The sequence below is a fragment of the Hyla sarda genome, chromosome 2, assembly GCF_029499605.1.
Source record: "Hyla sarda isolate aHylSar1 chromosome 2, aHylSar1.hap1, whole genome shotgun sequence".
Classification (NCBI taxonomy): domain Eukaryota; kingdom Metazoa; phylum Chordata; class Amphibia; order Anura; family Hylidae; genus Hyla; species Hyla sarda.
Genome location: NC_079190.1, coordinates 24,509,972 through 24,534,011, shown reverse-complemented (window position 1 = coordinate 24,534,011; position 24,040 = coordinate 24,509,972). Strand labels below are relative to the sequence as shown.

General features: G+C 41.0%; 1 protein-coding gene across 1 annotated transcript in view; it reads right to left on the bottom strand.

The window, feature by feature from the left end:
• TMEM135 (transmembrane protein 135) overlaps positions 1–24,040 on the bottom strand; it is a 455,209-nt gene that overhangs the window by 3,376 nt on the left and 427,793 nt on the right. Inside the window, exons 9-13 of the mRNA XM_056561396.1 lie at positions 22,735–22,804; positions 2,164–2,331; positions 1,660–1,723; positions 1,221–1,297; positions 148–246 (exon numbers count right to left, since the gene is read on the bottom strand). Of these exons, the coding sequence (XP_056417371.1) occupies positions 148–246; positions 1,221–1,297; positions 1,660–1,723; positions 2,164–2,331; positions 22,735–22,804 (478 nt within the window). The remainder of the gene's footprint in view (positions 1–147; positions 247–1,220; positions 1,298–1,659; positions 1,724–2,163; positions 2,332–22,734; positions 22,805–24,040) is intronic.

Here is a 24,040-nt window from a genome sequence, read left to right as displayed (position 1 = left end):
TGTTTGCAGTCTGTTTTGTTATTTTTTTTGGGACCATGCAGAAAATCGTACAGAATGACAGACACACAGTGCGAGCAACTGCAACTGCTGTTTAATTGTAACCTTTATTTTTGTAGGTTTACCGCTCCTTTAAAAGACACAACTTACTGCATGGAAACAGATGGCTGTGGACACAGCATAGATGATACTATCCGCATGAGGGAAATAGGGACACCGACCGGCTTCAATCCCCTTGAAATACATGGTCTGCAACAAGAAGTGTAGAATGAGACTCCTAATAGATGGTAGAGTCCATGGTAGAAGTCAGGAATGTTTGGTGGCTCCACGGAGAATGAATGGAGCACAATCAGGGAACATCTACTATTATATATTGTCCAGCAGCATTTTGTTCGTTCTGATGCATCAGGCACATGACCAAGTTATAGCACATAATGTGGTACAGATAGAAGTCTATGAGACCACAAACTATCTCTGTGTACATCTGATTCTAAAAGGAGACATACACGTGTTATTTACATGTACAACGTCCCAATCTAGGAACAATTGTAGATTAGCATCTGTAGTACACAGTAAATACTACTTAGACTGTTTTGTTTTTTAAACTTTAAAGAGGCCTCCTCAACATGTTTCTCAGAACCAACTGCTTCATCAGGGATAGTGAGGCTCAGGTTCTTTTTAGATGTATTTTTGAAACCTAATTCTTTGAATAAAATACACAATAAAGTATACAGCTTTTAGGGGTGGGTCACTTTTGATGGGTTTATATCCCTGGGTTCTTCTAAGACCCAAAGGTTTACTGTTTTGTTTAACCTGGATCGACTTCACTAGGCATTGGTTCATAAACACAATTTTATTTCTCACAGATTCAAAATGAAATCTACAGCATGTTCTATCACATACCATACTACAGATTATTTTATGGTTATGTTAGTATTATTAGTTAGTATTTAGTTAGTTTTATTCACTAGAAACATAGGGGAAAATACAGTGTTGTGCAGTGGTACCATATGGTACCATATGGAACCATACGGCTACACATGGAGTCCCTACTGATCTATAATAAAGAACCATAAGGTCTCTCTAGACCATCGTAATGGCTAAAATGAGGTGTTGCCCATCAGAACCCTCTATGAGGGATTGCTATGATGGAATATGCCGCCTCGTATTCATAAGAAACAAGACATTACTGAGCTCACATCCTAAGTCAACGACAGACTCACCTCTACCAGTTTGGATGCTAGATACATGGAAATCGTGGTGCTTTTGTAAAACATCATGGAGATTCCAGCCAGAAAACCTAAAACACATAGTAAGTCAATCAAAGTAATAGCTACTACAATAGGTTACTGGTCCAATAAATCGCCTATAAAGCGGCAATCAAAGCCATTGGTTTTGATAACTAGGGGAGGGGGGGGGGGAATAAATTCTTTATATAAGAAGCCACCACCTTTAGCTTCAGATACATCCCGATTAATATATATTCTGCCCCCCTGAAACACATCACCTGCTAATGCCCTTGTATGTAAAAATCTGCAATGAAGTCAATGACAATGGACAATTTATTGCAGTTTTTGGATGTGTTCACATCTATGACCTTCACATTAACCTTTTTGATTCATGGATCTCTTAACAATCTAATGCATTTGAGGTGAGTCTTACCAGCTATAAGCGCGTGGAGTTCATCATCCAGGTTACGCACCCATCTCAAAAAACAGCTTGTACCCTGTTCGGACAGATACAAAGTATACAATTTTAGCAGGGACTGATGTAAATTATTTATATACTGTACAGTGATGGCTGCATGGTTATTATTCCGCTATGGCCCAGCTATGATCAGTGACTGGAGCTGAGCTGCATTGTCTCATGTATTCTGTGAAAGGTTGGCATCCGCTTCCTCTCACATGAGAGGCTAGGTATTTTCCATTTTGCTACTACAGCTGTGTTCATTCAGACAGGCCGCTGTATATATATATATACACACAAGTCTACCAGATCATGTAATGATTTCCACATATTGCTAAATCAACCAATTCACTGGAGACATGTACTAATGTAACCTTATACCATATGTCACATGGAAGCAGAAGAGATCTGTGCTTAATAATGAAAAATGGGGGCCGCTTACAAGTACCAAAAGCGTTGTTGGACTGCGAGTGGTCTTACCTTATAAATACTGACAAAAGACCCCAGAAAAGCCCCCAGTTGGAAGTTTTCTTTGTTGTAAAACAGAGAGAAGAGGCGGGAGGGTTTTGTAAACACTTGTCTGAATGTGGATGGGATGCGGAGGCAGCACTGGATCAAGTACCCAACGCTGAACATTCGTATAAATCCCTGAAAAAGAAAAAAAAACACTATTTGGAAACTCATTCTGCTCATAAACAAATGTTAAAAAGAAACAATAAACATATACAGAGGTACACTAGAGTTCTGACACCCAGGAAAGTCCTAAATGTATTCCCATCGGTTCTTCTGGCTGCAGTGGGACTACCAACATTCTGTTCATTTCATTCTTTCATGGAAACCTTGGGATGTTCTTCCATCGACTGAGGAGTCTGGGGATTATTTCCTAGATCAGGCCTTGAAGCCTGGGCCTTGTATAGGGGGCTTCCCCACCCAGCGTGGCCCCGCCGCGAGATTTCTCCAGATGTCAGAAGTGCTACCCAGACACAACCTCACAGCTATAAGGCAGCATTATAGAAGTTATATTCCTGCATATAGAAGCAGTATTCTAGTAGTTATATTCTTGTATATAGGAGCAGTATTATAGTAGTTATATTCTTGTATATAGGAGCAGTATTATAGTAGTTATATTCTTGTATATAGGAGCAGTATTCTAGTAGTTATATTCTTGTATATAGGAGGCAGTATTATAGTAGTTATATTCTTGTATATAGGAGGCAGTATTATAGTAGTTATTTTCTTGTATATAGGAGGCAGTATTATAGTAGTTATATTCTTGTATATAGGAGGCAGTATTATAGTAGTTATATTCTTGTATATAGGAGCAGTATTACAGTAGTTATTTTCTTGTATATAGGAGGCAGTATTATAGTAGTTATATTCTTGTATATAGGAGCAGTATTGTAGTAGTTATATTCTTGTATATAGGAACAGTATTATAGTAGTTATATTCTTGTATATAGAAGCAGTATTATAGTAGTTATATTCTTGTATATAGAAACAGTATTATAGTAGTTATATTCTTGTATATAGGAACTGTATTATAGTAGTTATATTCCTGTATATAGGAGCAGTATTCTAGTAGTTATATTCTTATATATAGGAGCAGTATTACAGTAGTTATATTCATGTACATAGGTGCAGTATTATAGTAGTTATATTCTTGTATATAGGAGACAGTATTATAGTAATTATATTCTTGTATATAGGAGCAGTATTATAGTAGTTATATTCTTGTATATAGGAGCAGTATTACAGTAGTTATATTCTTGTATATAGGAGCAGTATTATAGTAGTTATATTCTTGTATATAGGAGCAGTATTATAGCAGTTATAGTCTTGTATACAGGAGCAGTATGATAGTAGTTATATTCTTGTATATAGGGGGCAGTATTACAGTAGTTATATTCTTGCATATAGGAGCAGTAATATAGTAGTTATATTCTTGTATTTAGGAGCAGTATTATAGTAGTTATATTCTTGTATATAGGAGCAGTATTATAGTAATTATATTCTTGTATATTGGAGCAGTATTATAGAAGTTATATTCTTGTTTTTAGGAGAAGTATTATAGAAGTTATATTCTTGTATGTAGGAGCAGTATTATAGTAGTTATATTCTTGTATATAGGAGCAGTATTATAGTAGTTATATTCTTGTATATAGGAGGCAGTATTATAGTAGTTATTTTCTTGTATATAGGAGGCAGTATTATAGTAGTTATATTCTTGTATATAGGAGGCAGTATTATAGTAGTTATATTCTTGTATATAGGAGCAGTATTACAGTAGTTATTTTCTTGTATATAGGAGGCAGTATTATAGTAGTTATATTCTTGTATATAGGAGCAGTATTGTAGTAGTTATATTCTTGTATATAGGAACAGTATTATAGTAGTTATATTCTTGTATATAGAAGCAGTATTATAGTAGTTATATTCTTGTATATAGAAACAGTATTATAGTAGTTATATTCTTGTATATAGGAACTGTATTATAGTAGTTATATTCCTGTATATAGGAGCAGTATTCTAGTAGTTATATTCTTATATATAGGAGCAGTATTACAGTAGTTATATTCATGTACATAGGTGCAGTATTATAGTAGTTATATTCTTGTATATAGGAGACAGTATTATAGTAATTATATTCTTGTATATAGGAGCAGTATTATAGTAGTTATATTCTTGTATATAGGAGCAGTATTACAGTAGTTATATTCTTGTATATAGGAGCAGTATTATAGTAGTTATATTCTTGTATATAGGAGCAGTATTATAGCAGTTATAGTCTTGTATACAGGAGCAGTATGATAGTAGTTATATTCTTGTATATAGGGGGCAGTATTACAGTAGTTATATTCTTGCATATAGGAGCAGTAATATAGTAGTTATATTCTTGTATATAGGAGCAGTATTATAGTAGTTATATTCTTGTACATAGGAGCCATATTATAGTAGTTATATTCTTGTATATAGGAGCAGTATTATAGTAATTATATTCTTGTATATTGGAGCAGTATTATAGAAGTTATATTCTTGTTTTTAGGAGAAGTATTATAGAAGTTATATTCTTGTATGTAGGAGCAGTATTATAGTAGTTATATTCTTGTATATAGGAGCAGTATTATAGTAGTTATATTCTTGTATATAGGAGGCAGTATTATAGTAGTTATATTCTTGTATATAGGAGCAGTATTATAGTAGTTATATTTTTGTATATAGGAGGCAGTATTATAGTAGTTATATTCTTCTATATAGGGGGCAGTATTATAGTAGTTATATTCTTGTATATAGGGGGCAGTATTATAGTAGTTATATTCTTGTATATAGGAGCAGTATGATAGTAGTTATATTCTTGTATATAGGAGCAGTATTATAGTGGTTATATTCTTGTATATAGGAGGCAGTATTATAGTAATTATATTCTTGTATATAGGAGCAGTATTATAGTAGTTATATTCTTGTATACAGGAGCAGTATGATAGTAGTTATATTCTTGTATATAGGGGGCAGTATTACAGTAGGTATATTCTTGCATATAGGAGCAGTAATATAGTAGTTATATTCTTGTATATAGGAGCAGTATTATAGTAGTTATATTCTTGTACATAGGAGCCGTATTATAGTAGTTATATTCTTGTATATAGGAGCAGTATTATAGTAATTATATTCTTGTACATAGGAGCAGTATTATAGTAGTTATATTCTTGTATATAGGAGCAGTATTATAGTAGTTATATTCTTGTATATAGGAGCAGTATTATAGTAGTTATATTCTTGTATATAGGAGAAGTATTATAGTAGTTATATTCTTGTATATAGGAGCAGTATTATAGTAGTTATATTCTTGTATATAGGAGCAGTATTATAGTAGTTATATTCTTGTATATAGGAGCAGTATTATAGTAGTTATATTCTTGTATATAGGAGCAGTATTATAGTAGTTATATTCTGGTATATAGGAGGCAGTATTATAGTAGTTATATTCTTGTATATAGAAGCAGTATTATAGTAGTTATATTCTTGTATATAGGAGCAGTATTATAGTAGTTATATTCTTGTATATAGGAGCAGTATTATAGTAGTTATATTCTTGTATATAGGAGCAGTATTATAGTAGTTATATTCTTGTATATAGGATGAAGTATTATAGTAGTTATATTCTTGTATATAGGAGCAGTATTATAGTAGATATATTCTTGTATATAGGAGCAGTATTATAGTAGTTATATTCTTGTATATAGGAGCGGTATTATAGTAGTTATATTCATGTATATAGGAGCAGTATTATAGTAGTTATATTCTTGTATATAGTAGCAGTATTATAGTAATTATATTCTTGTATATGGAAGCAGTATTATAGTAGTTATATTCTTGTATATAGGAGAAGTATTATAGTAGTTATATTCTTGTATATAGGAGCAGTATTATAGTAGTTATATTCTTGTATATAGGAGCAGTATTATAGTAGTTATATTCTTGTATATAGGATGAAGTATTATAGTAGATATATTCTTGTATATAGGATGAAGTATTATAGTAATTATATTCTTGTATATAGAAGGCAGTATTATAGTAGTTGTATTTTTGTATATAGGATGAAGTATTATAGTAGATATATATATATATATATATATACACACATTCATTTTAAACTCTTAGGCCCAGATGTATCAAACTGTGTGAGAGAAAAAAAAATGTTGGAGAGATTGTCCCTCAGCGACCAATCACAGCTCAGCTTTCACTTTTCCACAGATCGTCAGCTCAGCTGTGATTGGTTTTTTCGACTTTTTCTCTCTATAAATCTGTAAATCTGGGCCTTAGTTGTTGGAATACTCTTTAAAATTTGAGATGTATAACTGCTCCTGTCTTCTAGCTAGTAAACGTGGTTTGGATCTGTAAATGCTTCAAATCATTGCAAGCAAACCCTGGAAAAAAAATGCACATCATCATATTGTCTATAATAGATTTTAAGTGTACTATGAGCGACATTTCTACTTTGCACAGAATGAACACAACCATTTGGGATTTGTTCTTTGTTATATCTCCTTGTAGGCTACATCCACAATGAAAAGTAATGTAAAAAAGAAATTGCTGCTTTACATACTCTTGACTCCAGATGGCGCTAGTGTATCATAGACAACATCTGAAGCCTACACAACTCGCAACGTTTCCTATACAAATTCCACCTACTTGAGGAAAACTTATGAAGGGCCCTAGAGCAGTGTTTACCAACGGGTGTACCTCCAGCTGTTGCAAAACTACAACTCCCAGCATGCCCGGACAGCCAAAGGCTGTCCGGGCAAGCTGGGAGTTGTAGTTTTGCAACTGCTGGAGGCAGGCATGTTGGGAATCACTGAGTGACATCATATTGTAAAACGAGACAATGTGGCCCCCTGCAACAAAAAATCTTTATCCATTCTTTTCTTTAAAGGGATAGTTCAACCATTTTAATATGATATTTATTGTACAGATCATAAAAAATCTACTGCATTTGCTATTTATGTGCTGTTAAAGGGGTATTCCAGGAAAAAAAACTTTTTATATTTATATCAACTGGCTCCAGAACGTTAACCAGATTTGTAAATTACTTCTATTAAAAAAAATCTTAATCCTTCCAGTAATTATCAGCTGCTGAAGTTGAGTTATTCATTTCTGTCTGGCAACAGTGCTCTCTGCTGACATCTCTGCTTGTCTCGGGAACTGCACAGAGTAGAAGAGGTTTGCTATGGGGATTTGCTTCTACTCTGGACAGTTTCCAAGACACGTGTCATCAGAGAGCACTTAGACAGAAAAGAAAAACTCAACTTCAGCAGCTCATAAGTACTGAAAGGATTAAGATTTTTTAATAGAAGTAATTTACAAATCTGTTTAACTTTCTGGAGCCAGATGATATATATATATATATAAAAAAAAAAAAATTATTTCCTGGATAACCCCTTTAACCTGTTGGGGACGAAGGGCGTATGCATACGCCCTTGCGTCCTGGTACTTAAGGACAAAGGGCGTATCCATACGCCCGTGGGAATTTCGGCCCCCGCCGCGCGCCGGGCGGGGACCGGGCCGGGGTGACTGCTGATATCTATCAGCAGGCACCCTGTGCAAATGCCCAGGGGGGTCATTAGACCCCCCCATGTCGGCGATCGGCGCAAATCGCAAGTGAATTGCCACCCCTCCTATCCCTGCTATTGGTGGTCTAGACGCGACCACCAATAGTAGATCTGGGGCGGAGGGGTTTACTTTCGTTTTCCCCATCCTGCCCACCCACAATAGGCGGGGCAGAACGGGGAAAACGAAGAGGAGCGGCGCTGGAGTTCACTTACCCCTCCGGAGGCAGCGGAGCGTCGGGGATCGGCGGCGGCGACGGAGATCTGCGGCGGCGTGCGGCAGAAGAGGACGGCTCCCGGATGCGACGAAAGCCGGTGAGTAGTTGCATAGCAACATCTAGAGGGCTACAGTCTGAGACCACTACCACTACCACAGACCAGCTGTTTGCTGTGTGGGCATGCTGGAATTTGTAGTTTTGCAACAGCTGGAGGTCTGCAGTTTAGAGACCACTGCACAGTGATCTCTATACTGCCCTCTAGATCTTGCAAAACTACAACTCCCAGCATGCCCACACAGCTGTTTGCTGTCTGGGCATGCTGGGAGTTGTAGTTTTGCAACATCTGGAGGTCCACAGTTTGGAGATCACTGTTCAGTGGTCTCTAAATTGTAGCACTCCAGATGTTGCAAAACTACAAATTCCAGCATGCCCACACAGCAAACAGCTGTCTTGGCATGCTGGGAGTTGTAGTTGCGTACCTCCAGCTGTTGCATAACTACATCTCCCAGCATGCCCTTCTGTGATCAGACATGCTGGGAATTGTAGTTTTGCAACAGCTGGAGGCACACTGGTTGGAAAATACTGAGTTAGGTAACAGAACCCAACTCAGTATTTTCCAACCAGTGTGCCTCCAGCTGTTTCAAAACTACAACTCCCAGCATGTACTGACAGACCATGCATGCTGGGAGTTGTAGTTTTGCAACAGCTGGAGGCTCACTGGTTGGAAAATACTGAGTTAGGTAACTGAAACTAACTGAAGGTTTTCCAACCAGTGTGCCTCCAGCTGTTGCAAAACGACAACTCCCAGCATGTACTGACAGACCGTGCATGCTGGGAGTTGTAGTTTTGAAACAGCTGGAGGTTTGCCCCCCCCCCCCCCCCCCCCCCCCCATGTGAACGTACAGGGTACATTCACACGGGCGGGTTTACAGCAAGTTTCCTGCTTCAAGTATGAGCTGCGGCAAATTTTTCGCCGCAGCGCAAATTCCTAGCGGGAAACTTACCGTAACCCGCCAGTGTGAATGTACCCTAAAAACACTACACTACACTAACACCTAATAAAGAGTAAAACACTACATATACACCCCCTTACACTGTCCCCCCCAATAAAAATAAAAAACGTATTGTACAGCAGTGTTTCCAAAACGGAGCCTCCAGCTGTTGCAAAACAACAACTCCCAGCATTTTCGGACAGCTACTGATTGTCCAGGCATGCTGGGAGTTTAGCAACAGTTGGAGGCACCCTGTTTGGGAATCACTGGCATAGAATACCCCTATGTCCACCCCTGTGCAATCCCTAATTTAGTCCTCAAATGCGCATGGTGCTCTCTCACTTTGGAGCCCTGTCGTATTTCAAGGAAACAGTTTAGGGACACATATGGGGTATTTCCGTACTCGGGAGAAATTACACTACAAATTTTGGGGGGCTTTTTCTCCTTTTACCCCTTATGAAAAGGAAAAGTTGGGGTCTACACCAGCCTGTTAGTGTAAAAAAAAAAATTTTTTACACTAACATGCTGGTGTTGCCCTTTACTTTTTATTTTCACAAGAGGTAAAAGGAAAAAAAGACCCCCAAAATTTGTAACGCAATTTCTGCTGAGTACGGAAATACCCCATATGTGGGCGTAAAATGCTCTGCGGGCGCATAACAAGGCTCAGGAGTGAGAGCGCACTATGTACATTTGAGGCCGAAATTGGTGATTTGCACAGGGGTGGCTGATTTTACAGCGGTTCTGACATAAATGCAAAATAATAAATACCCATATGTGACCCCATTTTGGAAACTACACCCCTCACGGAATGTAATAAGAGGTGCAGTGAGCATTTACGCCCCACAGGTGTCTGACAGATTTTTGGGACAGTGGTACGTGAAAATGAAAAAATAATTTTTTTGTTTGCACAGCCCACTGTTCCAAAGATCTGTCAAGCGCCAGTGGGGTGTAAATGCTCACTGCACCCCTTATTACATTCCGTGAGGGGTGTAGTTTCCAAAATGGGGTCACATGTGGGGGGGTCCACTGTTCTGGCACCACGGGGGGCTTTGTAAATGCACATGGCCCCCGACTTCCATTCCAAACAAATTATCTCTCTAAAAGCTCAATGGTGCTCCTTCTCATCTGAGCGTTGTAGTTCGCTCGCAGTGCACTTGACGTCCACATATGGGGTATTTCCATACTCAGAAGAAAGGGGGTTACAAATTTTGGGGGGCATTTTCTCCTATTACCCTTTGTAAAAAAGTAAAATTTGGGGAAAAACCAGCATTTTAGTGGAAAAATATTTTTTTTTCATTTACACATCCGACTTTAACAAAAAGTTGTCAAACACCTGTGGGGTGTTAAGGCTCACCGTACCCCTTGTTACGTTCCTTGAGGGGTGTAGTTTCCATAATAGTGTGCAATGTGGGGTTTTTTGCTGTCCTGGCACCATAGGGGCTTCCTAAATGGGACATGCCCCCCAAAAACCATTTCAGAAAAACTCACTCTCCTAAATCCCATTGTTGCTCCTTCGCTTCTGAGCCCTCTAGTGCACCGAACACTTTACATACACATATGAGGTATTTTCTTACTCCAGAGAAATTGAGTTACAAATTTTGAGAGGATTTTTTTCCTTTTACCCTTTGTAAAAATTCAAAAATTGGGTCTACAAGAACATGCCAGTGTAAAAAATGAAGATTTTGAATTTTCTCCTTCACTTTGCTGCTATTCCTGTGAAACACCTAAAGGGTTAACACACTTACTGATTGTCATTTTGAATACTTTGAGGGGTGCAGTTTTTATAATGGGGTCATTTATCGGGTATTTCTAACCAGAAGACCCTTCAAATCCACTTCAAACCTGAACTGGTCCCTGAAAAATTCCGATTTTGAAAATTTTGCGAAAAATTGGAAAATTGCTGCTGAACTTTGAAGCCCCCTGATATCTTCCAAAAGTAAAAACTCGTCAATTTTATAATGCAAACATAAAGTAGACAAATTGTATATGTGAATCAATACATAATTTATTTGGAATATCCATATTCCTTATAAGTAGAGAGCTTCAAAGTTAGAAAAATGCTAAATTTTCAAATTTTTCATGAAATTTTTGCATTTTTCACCTAGAAAGGATGCAAGTATCGCCGAAAATTTACCACTAACATAAAGTAGAATATGTCATGAAAAAACTATCTCGGAATCAAATTCATAAGTAAAAGCATTCCAGAGTTATTAATGCTTAACCCCTTAAGGACCGGAGGTTTTTCCGTTTTTGCATTTTCGTTTTTTGCTCCTTGCCTTTAAAAAATCATAACTCTTTCAAATTTACACCTAAAAATCCATATGATGGCTTATTTTTTGCGCCACCAATTCTACTTTGTAATGACGTCAGTCATTTTGCCCAAAAATCTATGGTGAAGCGGGAAAAAAAATCATTGTGCGACAAAATTGAAAAAAAACGCTGTTTTGTAACTTTTGGGGGCTTCCGTTTCTACGTAGTACATTTTTCGGTAAAAATGACACCTGATATGTAATCTGTAGGTCCATACGATTAAAATGATACCCTACTTATATAGGTTTGATTTTTCGGACTTTTGGAAAAAATCATAACTACATGCATGAAAATTAATACGTTTAAAATTGTCATCTTCTGACCCCTATAACTTTTTTATTTTTCCGTGTATGGGGCGGTATGAGGGCTCATTTTTTGCGCCGTGATCTGAAGTTTTTAACGGTACCATTTTTGCATTGATAGGACTTATTGATCATTTTTTTGCGCGCACGCCATTGACCGAGCGGTTTAATTAATGATATATTTTTATAATTCGGACATTTCCGCACGCGGTGATACCACATATGTTTATTTTTATTTACACTGTGTTTTTTTTTTTATTGGAAAAGGGGGGTGATTCAAACTTTTAATAGGGGAGGAGTTAAATGATCTTTATTCACTTTTTTTTTTCACTTTTTTTTTGCAGTGTTATAGGTCCCATAGGGACCTATAACACTGCACACACTGATCTTCTATGTTGATCACTGGTTTCTCATAAGAAACCAGTGATCAACGATTCTGCCGCATGACTGCTCATGCCTGGATCTCAGGCACTGAGCAGTCATTCGGCGATCGGACAGCGAGGAGGCAGGAAGGGGCCCTCCCGCTGTCCTGTCAGCTGTTCGGGATGCTGCGATTAGCCGCGGCTATCCCGAACAGCCCGACTGAGCTAGCCGGGAACTTTCACTTTCACTTTTAGCCGCGCGGCTCAGCTTTGAGCGCGCGGCTAAAGGGTTAATAGCGCGCGGCGCCGCGATCGGCGCTGCGCGCTATTAGAGGCGGGTCCCGGCTTCACTATGATGCCGGGCCCGCCATGATATGACGCGGGGTTACTGTGTAACCCCGCGTTATATCAGAAGAGCAGGACCAATGACGTACCGGTACGTCATTGGTCCTTAAGGGGTTAAAGTGACAGTGGTCAGATTTGCAAAAAATGCTCCCGTCCTTAGGGTCATAATGGGCTCCGTCCCCAAGGGGTTAAAGTGAAGAGCTATGACGTTTACTAACACAGTATGGCTATGGCCAGGGCTTTATTTACTACTATGCACTGCGGGGGAGGGGGGGCACCTGGTTGGGGGGAGGCCGTAGTCGCTACCGATATAAATGTGATATATTCTGGCGTATGACGATAAATAGACCGTAAAAACTTTCTTCTCAGAATTTGGCAACCCAAAACAATTTGTATCACTACGGAAATTTCAGGACATTTATAGTTAAAACTTTTTCACTCATAGAATTTAAAAACAAACAAACATTTATTCTACTTATATTACAAATAGGGAACATAGTAACACTTGATGTTTTTGGGGTTCTTTTCTGATTGCCTATTACCCTACAGAAAGCTCATTATTTTGTCGGAAAGGTTAAAGGAGTTCTCCGGGATATGAAAACGTATCCCCTATCCTAAGGATAAGGGATGAGTCTCAGATCGCAGGGGGTCCGACCACTATGACCCCCCGCAGTCTCCCATACGGGGCCCCGGCTGACATGCCCCCTCAATGCAGCTCTAAGGCAGAACCAGAGATTGCCGAATGCAGCGCTTCGGCTCTCCCATAGAGTTGAATTGAGGGGGCGTGCCAGCTGCGGCTTCATGCGGTGGTCGAACACGCCCCTTCCTGCGGACTGCCGGGGCCCCGTATACGACATCGCAGAGGGTCCCAGCGGTCGGACCCTCTGCTGTCTGAAACTTATTCCCTATAAGGCCATGTTCACACTACGCGAGTGGAATTCCGCGGTGTGAACTTAACATTAGTGTGAATGGGTCTCCGCGAGACCCGTTCACACTGCGGAATTTCCGCGGCGGACAATTCCGCCGCTGAAATTGTTCTGCGCAAAGAAAGAACGTGTTCATTCTTTGCACGGATTCAGCGAGCACTGCATAGCCGTCAATGGTGACGGCTCAGTGCCCCGTGGCCCTAGTGCCGAAGTAGCTCCAGCGGCGGCCGCCAGGCGGAATCTCCGCTCGCGGAGATTCCGTAGTGTGAATGCACCCAAATTAGGATAAAGGATAAGTTTTCATATCCCGGATTGCTCCTATATGTGGGATTTGTATCCTAATATGGAGCAATTCCCTTATGGTGGGGTTTCTGGTGGTTTTGTCGGGACCCTCAGGGATTTCTGGGATACCATGTCGCATCAAGGTCGTCAAAATGTCGCACTAAGCGTATGCCAAGAGACACCATGAGAACTGATTGAATTCTGTATAGTAAATGAGGCCCATTGTATTTATAGGATTACTGGCTTTCTTTAGGTGCCTCCCCTTCGTGTTTCTAATATGAGGTTTCACCACAGGGGTGTTGGATTCTTTTTTAAATCTTTTTCTACAAAGCTCTCATATTGTTAGCCACAAATACCCTCCTTTGTGGTCACGCACAGTATCATTCATGTCAGCCAGATTGCCTCCATTTGTAGACAAAGTCCAGAGACTGCCAGCCATGATGCCCCCTATTTAGCCACCCGCAATACTCCCCCAGAGTACACCTCATTGCTTCCATATTACCAGCAATGATTACTGCCCCGTTTGTGTCACAGTGGGGGAGATATATCAAAACCTGTCCAGAGGAAAAGTAGCCCAGTTTTTTTTTTTCAACTGTAATTTTTATTAAAGATTTTCACAAAAGAAAACAGGAGTCCGCTAAGACTTAGGCAAATCAGAGTCCGGGGCGCAGCCCAGCACAATTACAATAGGGGTAAGTAACAATCCAATATAGAGAGCAGGACAATTAAAACAGTTGTACATCGGGACAATTAGCCCCGACTGCAGACAAACCATCAACCCAGCAAATATACAGAAGATAAGAAGCCATATAGTGAATTACTCAAAGGAGAGAACTGAAAAATTCTCCAACATGAAGGACCGAGAGAGAAGACAAACAGAAGACAGAAGGAGACAAAGACACCAAAGCACAAACACATTAGGGGAGAAGGAAGGAAGGGAGGGAAGGGGGGGGGGGGATAGGGAGAGTTTTCGGTAGCGCCTTAAGGAGGTTGCCTGTCAGAGAAACGATCCCACGGCTCCCAAACTGAAAGGAAGGTGGGGATAGTATTATTCAGAGAGGCTGTGAGGTATTCTAGAGAGCGTATTTCACTAATACGGGAGAGTAGGTCTGACTCAGAGGGAGGAAGAGTCCTCTTCCAGCATTTAGCAACTAAGGTCTTAGCCGCCAAAAAAATGTGCATAGCCAGTTTAAACAACCTCTTGGGTAGAGCTGAGTGCGAGAGGTGCAAAAGATAGACCTGAGAGTTAGGAGGGACCGATACTCCAAAAACATCCGAAAGTAAGCGACTCACTAACTCCCAATATCCCGTGATGAGCGGGCAAGACCAAAAAATATGAAACAACGTACCCAAACCCACCCCACATCGCCAGCACTGGGGGGGGACACTGGGATTCAGTCTATTCAATAACTCCGGGGTATGGTACCAACCCATAATCAGTTTGTATTGAGTCTCCTTGTAAGCAGTACATATGGATGCCCTAGAGGCCCTCTCCCATATTATTTTCCACTGAGGAAGGGTAATAGACATATTAAGCGCTTCCTCCCAACGAGACATATACCGGTGGGATACCTGGACATCCCCCATAGGCCGGGTAAGCAAAGAGTAAATATCGGAGAGAAGACCCCTCGCCTGAGGTCCACCACGACACAGCCTTTCAAAGCCTGTAGGCAAGGACACCACAAGGGAACCGAGCGTGGAGGACATAAAATGCTGTAGCTGTAAATAATGAAAATACTCAGACGAGGGGAGATCCCAACGAGACTGCAACTGAGAAAAAGGCAAGAGAGTTCGCGACAAGGGATCAACCACATCTGCCCAGCAAAAAAGGCCTCTAGACCCCCACTCCCTCACCATAAGAGAAGTCCGGCCGGGGGGAAAACTAGGATGATAAAGGAAATATTGAAGAGGGGAGGAGGGAGACAGTAGTTTAAATTTGACAGAGCAGTAACCCCACACATATCTGGAAAATGCCATAGGGCCCAGGAGAGGGGAGAGAGAAGGAGCAGAGGCAGGAAGAGTCCAAAGGAGAGCGTTAGGGTGGACAGGCGCTAACCATAGCTTCTCTAGCTCCATCCAACGGCTATAGGCATGATAGGTAGACCATGCCGCTAGATGGCGCAAATGGGAAGCCCAATAGTACTTTACCACATCCGGGACCGCCAAACCACCAAACGCCCTCCCGGCCATCATCACGGACATCGGGAGCCTATGTCTTTTCCCATCCCAAATAAATCGAAAAATAGCCGCCTGTAGAGAGCGCAGGGCTGACAGTGGGACCCGAACCGGCAGGGTCTCAAAAAAGTAAAGAAGCTTCGGGAGAATAGTCATTTTCACCGCAGCAATGCGACCAAAAAAAGAGATGTATTGCGAGCGCCATTTTTCCATAAGAGCACGGAGCTCCCGAAAGAGGGGAAGATAGTTGGTGGAATAAAGTGAGGAATAGTTAGAAGAGATCCAGACCCCCAAGTACTTAATAGCAGAGGGAGACCACCGGAAAGAATAGTCAGAGCGTAGAAGAGCAGAAAACGAAGAAGGGAGATTGAGAGGAAGGGCCTCCGACTTAGCAAGGTTAACCTTATAGCCGGAAACCACCCCATAGTCATGCAAAACCTTGTAAAGAGAAGGAAGAGACAGTAGAGGGCGAGAAAGTGTAAGAAGAACATCGTCAGCAAACAGACAAACCTTGAATTCCCTATCATGTAAGGAAATACCAGTAATGTCCGGATCACCTCTGATCATAGCGGCTAAGGGTTCAATACATAGCGCAAAGATCAGGGGGGGATAACGGGCAACCCTGACGAGTTCCATTAAATAAAGAAAAAATAGGAGATGGCGAGTGAGGAAGCTTGAGTGAGGCTGTAGGGGAGGAATAGAGACCCCGCAGTGCAGTCAAAAACTTCCCCGAAATCCCAAATTTTTGTAAAGTAGCAAAAAGAAACGGCCACCCCAGCCTATCGAAAGCTTTTTCAGCATCTAAACTAAGAATTAAGGCCTGCTCAGATCTCCGATTGATCAAATCAATCAGGTCCACCACCCTCCTTGTGTTGTCTCCACCTTGGCGACAAGGGATAAATCCAACCTGGTCTTTATGAATGAGAGCCGGGAGGAAGGAGCAAAGTCTAACAGCCAATACCTTAGAAAAAAGCTTAAGGTCAGAGTTAAGGAGGGCAATGGGCCGATAGCTGGAGCAATCGTGAGGATCTTTGCCGGGCTTGGGTATAAGGGTGATAAGGGAGTGTAAGAAAGACTGCGGAATCGCCTCCCCGTCCAGAAAGGAATTGAAGAGAGGAATGAGTTTAGGCACCAGCAGAGTGAAGAATGTCTTATAATACAGATATGGGAAACCATCCGGCCCAGGAGAGCGACCAGTCGGGAGAGATTTAAGGACCTCCAAGACCTCCTCTCCCGTAATAGGGGCATTTAGAACATCCCGGTCGGCACCTGAAAGAGAAGGCAATCCACACCGAGAGAGATAGGTTTCTAAGGTGGCTGCCCTCTCCCCCGGGTCGGACGGCAACTGGGAAGGAAGTGAGTAAAGACCAGTGTAATAGTCAACAAAAAGACGGGAGATATCAGCAGGGTGGTAATGGAGAACCCCATTAGGGTCCTTCAAAGCAGAGGGGGATTGAGCAGCAGCCCGGTCACGTAAACGCCTCGCCAGCATTGTGTGAGCCTCATTGCCTTTCTTGTAGAAGCGTTGCTTGGCATAGAGCAATTGCCTCTCAACTCTAGAAAAGTAGCCCAGTTGCCCATAGCAACCAATCAGATTGCTTCTTTCATTTTTAACAAGGCCTCTGCAAAATGAAAGAAGCGATCTGATTGGTTGCTATGGGCAACTGGGCAACTTTTCATCTGGACAGGTTTTGATAAATCTCCCCCAGTGTCACTATACTGCCAGATGCAACCCTCATCCCCCCCAGTGTCCACCACATTATCACCACCAGACCCCCCCTCACCAAACGCACATTCAGTGTCTCCCACTCACACACCACCTCCTCTCCTCACCCTCTCGCTGTTGGAGTCCCCCAAGGCTCTGTCCTATGGTCCCTACTCTTCTCCATCTTTACTTTTGTCCTGGGACAGATCATAGAATCTCATTAAAGGGGTTATCCAGGAAAAAAACTTTTATATATATATATATATATATATATATATATATATATATATATATATATATATATATATATATATATATATCTCAACTGGCTCCAGAAAGTTAAACAGATTTGTAAATTACTTCTATTAAAAAATCTTATGAGCTGCTGAAGTTGAGTCGTTCTTTTCTGTCTAAGTGCTCTCTGATGATACGTGTTTCGGGAACCGCCCAGTTTAGAAGCAAATCCCCATAGCAATCCTCTTCTACTCTGTGCAGTTCCCGAGACAAGCAGAGATGTCAGCAGAGAGCAGTGTTGCCAGACAGAAAACGACAACTCAACTTCAGCAGCTGATAATTATTGAAATGATTACGATTTTTTAATAGAAGTAATTTACAAATCTGTATAAAGACAAGAAAGGGGAGAGCACTCTAAGGGCATATATATCACCTGGACTGGAGTGCAGTCAAACCCCGTTACCTATGTTCGTATCTCCTGCGGGGTGCACACATACAAGCATCAAGTATCGGAAAGATTCAATAAAGAAAACGTAGGTGCACTCACCGCTCAGTGGAGACTACTGCATGTCGGGCTCCGGTACACGAGGAGCTGGGTCTCAGCAAAGGCGCAGGAAGTGTGGCACTCGGAAGCTACGACGGCAGTTTCACATGCAAGTGCGTGCTTCTTCCGGCCTCACGAGGGCCTCATGAGTGCACCTACGTTTTTCTTTACTGAATCTTCTTAATTTACAAATCTGTTTAACCCCTTAAGGACTCAGCCCATTTTGGCCTTAAGGACTCAGACAATTTAATTTTTACGTTTTCATTTTTTCCTCCTCGCCTTCTAAAAATCATAACTCTTTTATATTTTCATCCACAGACTAGTATGAGGGCTTGTTTTTTGCACGACCAGTTGTCCTTTGTAATGACATCACTCATTATATCATAAAATGTATGGCGCAACCAAAAAACACTATTTTTGTGGGGAAATTAAAACGAAAAACGCAATTTTGCTAATTTTGGAAGGTTTTGTTTTCACGCCGTACAATTTATGGTAAAAATGACGTGTGTTCTTTATTCTGAGGGTCAATACGATTAAAATGATACCCATTATTACATACTTTTATATTATTGTTGCGCTTAAAAAAAATCACAAACTTTTTAACCAAATTAGTACGTTTATAGTCCCTTTATTTTGATGACCTCTAACTTTTTTATTTTTTCGTATAAGTGGCGGTATGGGGGATCATTTTTTGCGCCATGATCTGTACTTTTTTTTGATACCACATTTGCATATAAAAAACTTTTAATACATTTTTTATAATTTTTTTTCAATAAAATGTATTAAAAAAGTAGGAATTTTGGATCATTAACATTTTATTTTAATAGTTCGGACATTTACGCACGCGGCGATACCAAATATGTCTATAAAAAATGTTTTTTACGCTTTTTGGGGGTAAAATAGGAAAAAACGGACGTTTTACTTTTTTATTGGGGGAGGGGATTTTTCACTTTTTTTTTACTTTTACTTTTACTTTTTTTTTTACACTTGAATAGTCCCCATAGGGGACTATTCATAGCAATACCTTGATTGCTAATACTGATCTGTTCTATGTATAGGACATAGAACAGATCAGTATTATCGGTCATCTCCTGCTCTGGTCTGCTCGATCACAGACCAGAGCAGGAGACGCCGGGAGCCGCACGGAGGAAGGAGAGGGAACCTCCGTGCGGCGTTCTGAATGATCGGATCCCCGCAGCAGCGCTGCGGGCAATCCGATCGTTCATTTAAATCGCGAACTGCCGCAGATGCCGGGATCTGTATTGATCCCGGCACCTGAGGGGTTAATGGCTGCGATCAGCAGCCGGGATCAGCCGCGCATGACACGGGCATCGCTCCGATGCCCGCGGTTATGCTTAGGACGTAAATGTACGTCCTGGTGCGTTAAGTACCACCTCACCAGGACGTACATTTACGTCCTGCGTCCTTAAGGGGTTAAAGGGGTTATCCAGGAAAAAACTTATATATATATATATATATATATATATATATCAACTGGCTCCAGAAAGTTAAACAGATTTGTAAATTACTTCTATTAAAAAATCTTAATCCTTCCAGTACTTATGAGCTTCTGAAGTTAAGGTTGTTCTTTTCTGTCTAAGTGCTCTCTGATGACACGTGTCTCAGGAACCACCCAGTTTAGAAGAGGTTTTCTATGGGGATTTGCTTCTAAACTAAGCGTTTCCCGAGACAGGTGTAATCTGAGAGCACTTAGACAGAAAAGAACAACCTTAACTTCAGAAGCTCATAAGTACCGAAAGGATTAAGATTTTTTTAATAGAAGTAATTTACAAATCTGTTTAACTTTCTGGAGCCAGTTGATATAAAAAAATAATATAAAAAAAGTTTTTTCCTGGAATACCCCTTTAAAATACCAATGATGACCCTCAAATCTACCTCTCTGGCCCTGATGTCACCTCCCTTCTATCTAGTATCCCACAGTGTCTCTCAGCTATATCTTCCTTCTCTCCACTCCGATTGCCCCCATACAAGACCATCCACACCCTGTCCCCTCCATACACCTCTGACCTGATCCCCGATACCGCCCCCATGTAATCTCTGATCCCCACAAGAACTCTGCCTGTTCTCTTCCCTCTTCCAACCTCACACAACCATCTCCAAGATTCTCCTGTGCTTCCCCCATACACATCTGGCTTACACCCACCATCAACATCAACCTGAAAGCCGATCTTTACAACCTACGATAACCCTGCGGCCGATGTATTGTTCCATGGAAGCTTCTCGCAGATGACCGGCTGTCTCCCTCCCCTTGTAGACTGTAAGGCTGGGTTCACACTGTAGAATTTCTGCCAGAGATGGAGATGGTGGCGCTATAGGACCGAGCAGACTGCGTTGCTTCCCCCATAGACTGCAATGCATTTCTGGGTGGATTTTTTGGGGAGATCTGCTCAGAAATGCATTGCCATCTATGGAGACGGCAATGTAGTCCACGCGGTCCTAGTGCTGCCGGCTCGATCTACGGCAGAAATTATGCCCAGAGATTCTGCAGTGTGAACCCAGGCTAAGCGCTCTCAGGCAGGGCCCGCACATCCTCTACATTAGTCCGTCATTTACTTGTACCTGCATTTGTGTTCATATGTATTTTAACCCCTTATATGTAAAACACCCTAGATCCACTATAAAAAATAAATACATTATTAAAAATAATGATAATAATATAATGCCTCACAATGTTGCCCTAAATCCAGCAAAAAAAAAAAAGTATTCATAGTGTTCTGCGGGAGATGATGTCAGGGAAAACTACAAATTCAAATGGGAACTCTACTGCAAAGTCAGAATCTGAGCCCCTTCCTTATGCAGCAGAAGCGCAGATCAGAGACATCGCCGATCTAGGGTCGCCACCTTTCTTGCAAAAAAAAAATACCGGCCATGCTAATTTGCATCATTAATTATATATGCGTGACATCACAGGATACATATACGGGGAAAATGTTGCCCTATTCTGACCCCTATAACTTTTTTTTTATTTCTTCTCATATGGCCTGTATGAGGGTCATTTTTGCACCCCGATCTGTAGATTTTAACAGGACCATTTTTTGCTGTGACTTTTTGATCGCTTTTTTTATTTTTTTTTATTTGGGAGTTGCAGTTAGTTACTAACTACAACTCTCAGCATGCCCTGATACAGCCTGTGGCTCAGCAGCTGCCCCAAACGAAAACTACAACTCCCAGCATTTCGGACTTTATAGTAGTATATAGTAGAGGTCAGTGTTTGCCAACCAGGAGTGTCTCCAGCTGTTGCCAAACTACAACTCCCAGCATGTTGGACTATATAGTAGTATATAGTACAGGTCAGTGTTTCCCAACCAGGGGTGCCTCCAGCTGTTGCCAAACTACAACTCCCAGAATGTTGGACTATATAGTAGTATATAGTATAGGTCAGTGTTTCCCAACCAGGGGTGCCTCCAGCTGTTGCCAAACTACAACTCCCAGCATGTTGGACTATACAGTAGTATATAGTATAGGTCAGTGTCTCCCAACCAGGGGTGTCTCCACCTGTTGCCAAACTACAACTCCCAGCATGTTGGACTATATAGTAGTATATAGTACAGGTCAGTGTTTCCCAACCAGGGGTGCCTCCAGCTGTTGCCAAACTACAACTCCCAGCATGTTGGACTATTTAGTAGTATTTAGGATAGGTCAGTATTTCCCAACCAGGGGGTGTCTCCAGCTGTTGCCAAACTACAACTCCCAGCATGTTGGACTATACAGTAGTATATAGTATAGGTCAGTATTTCCCAACCAGCGGTGCCTCCAGCTGTTACAAAACTACAACTCCCAGCGTGTTGGACTATACAGTAGTATATAGTACAGGTCAGTGTTTCCCAACCAGGGGTATCTCCAGCTGTTGCCAAACTACAACTCCCAGCATGTTGGACTATATAGTAGTATTTAGTATAGGTCACTGTTTCCCAACCAGGAGTGCCTCCAGCTGTTGCAAAACTACAACTCTCAGCATGCCCGGACAGCCAACGGCTGTCCGGGCATGCTGGGAGTTGTAGTTTTGCAACAGCTGGAGGCGCTCTGGTTAGGAAACACTGGTATAGGTTTTGGTGCAGCATTCCAGGAGTTGGAGGATTGGTTGCATTGCTGGTATTTTTAATATAAAAATACCGGCTGTGCCGGTAAAACAGCGGCCAGGTGGCGACCCTACTCCGATCCCAGCCATTTAACCCCTCAGACACTGCGCTAAATAGGAGAAGCCAGAAGAAACCTAGAGCTCTGTGCTACCCTCAGCCTCTAGGAATTACAGTAAATGTATGGCAACTGCAGACAGGTTCAGCCGTCTAGGTCAAGTCATTTGCGTTACTAATGTGATTGATTAAACATCCCGTCCATTAATGATAATAATCCTCATGTTCTCGGAACAGCTTCCTGGCAGGGGATTCAAGGTTGGCTCATTTCTACCTAGTGTAGTTTATCAACGAGGGTCTTCAAAGAAACATGTCTGCCACCCTGGCCGCGTTCCGCCAACATCTTGTAGCAATTACTCAGCTCGGCGATCATCGCGCGTTCGGACAGCACCGCTTACCTTAACACAGTACGAGATACAGTTGTCTTCGTAGTGCTTGCAACATCTGTGCCTTGGCCCGTGTTTGCATCTAAAAGAGAAAACCATAAATCACCGGGAAGAATGCAAAACGGGTAAACATGAATGTATGTGTGTATATCGTATGAACAAACATACTGCGCCAATACCGCCAATGTAGTCATGGCTGGAAAAACAAATGGGCCGCGACATGAGATACACAACTAGTATGGAATCTGAAGACACGCTGGACCGGGAGGGGTTGGGTGTGTGATCGGTTTCCAGGCCGGATATAAATAACCTGTCCATCACCACGTAGGGGAGTACAGAATGTCTTACAGCAGAACCTTAAAGGGGTACTCCGGTGGAAAACATTTTTTTTTTTTTTAAATGAACTGGTGCCAGAAAGTTAAATTGATTTGTAAATTAAATTTTAATTTGTCTATTAAAAAATCTTTATCCTTCCAGTACTTTTTAGCAGCTGTATGCTACAGAGGAAATTCTTATCTTTTTGAATTTCTTTTTTGTCTTGTCCGCAGTGCTCTCTGCTGACACCTGATGCCCGTATCAGGAACTGTCCAGAGCAGGAGAAAATCCCCATAGCAAATCTGGACAGTTCCTGACACAGACAGAGGTGTCAGCAGACAAAAAAGAAATTCAAAAAGCAAAGAATTTCCCCTGTAGCATACAGCTGCTATAGGTACTGGAAGGATAAAGATTTTTTTAATAGAAGTAATTTACAAATCTGTTTAACTTTCTGGCACCAGTTCATTTAAAAAAAAAAAAAAAAGTTTTCCCACTGGAGTACCCCTTTAACCCCTTAAGGACTCAGGGTTTTTCCGTTTTTGCACTTTCATTTTTTCCTCCTTACCTTTTAAAAATCATAACCCTTTCAATTTTCCACCTAAAAATCCATATGATGGCTTATTTTTGCGTCGCCAATTCTACTTTGCAGTGACATTAGTCATTTTACCCAAAAATGCACGGCGAAACGGAAAAAAAAATTATTGTGCGACAAAATCGAAGAAAAAATGCCATTTTGTAACTTTTGGGGGCTTCCGTTTCTATGCAGTGCATATTTCGGTAAAAATGACACCTTATCATTATTCTGTAGGTCCATACGGTTAAAATGATGCCCTACTTATATAGGTTTGATTTTGTCGTACTTCTGGAAAAAATCATAACTACATTCAGGAAAATGTATACGTTTAAAAATGTCATCTTCTGACCCCTATAACTTTTTTATTTTTCCACGTACAGGGCGGTATGAGGACTCATTTTTTGCGCCGTGATCTGAAGTTTTTATTGG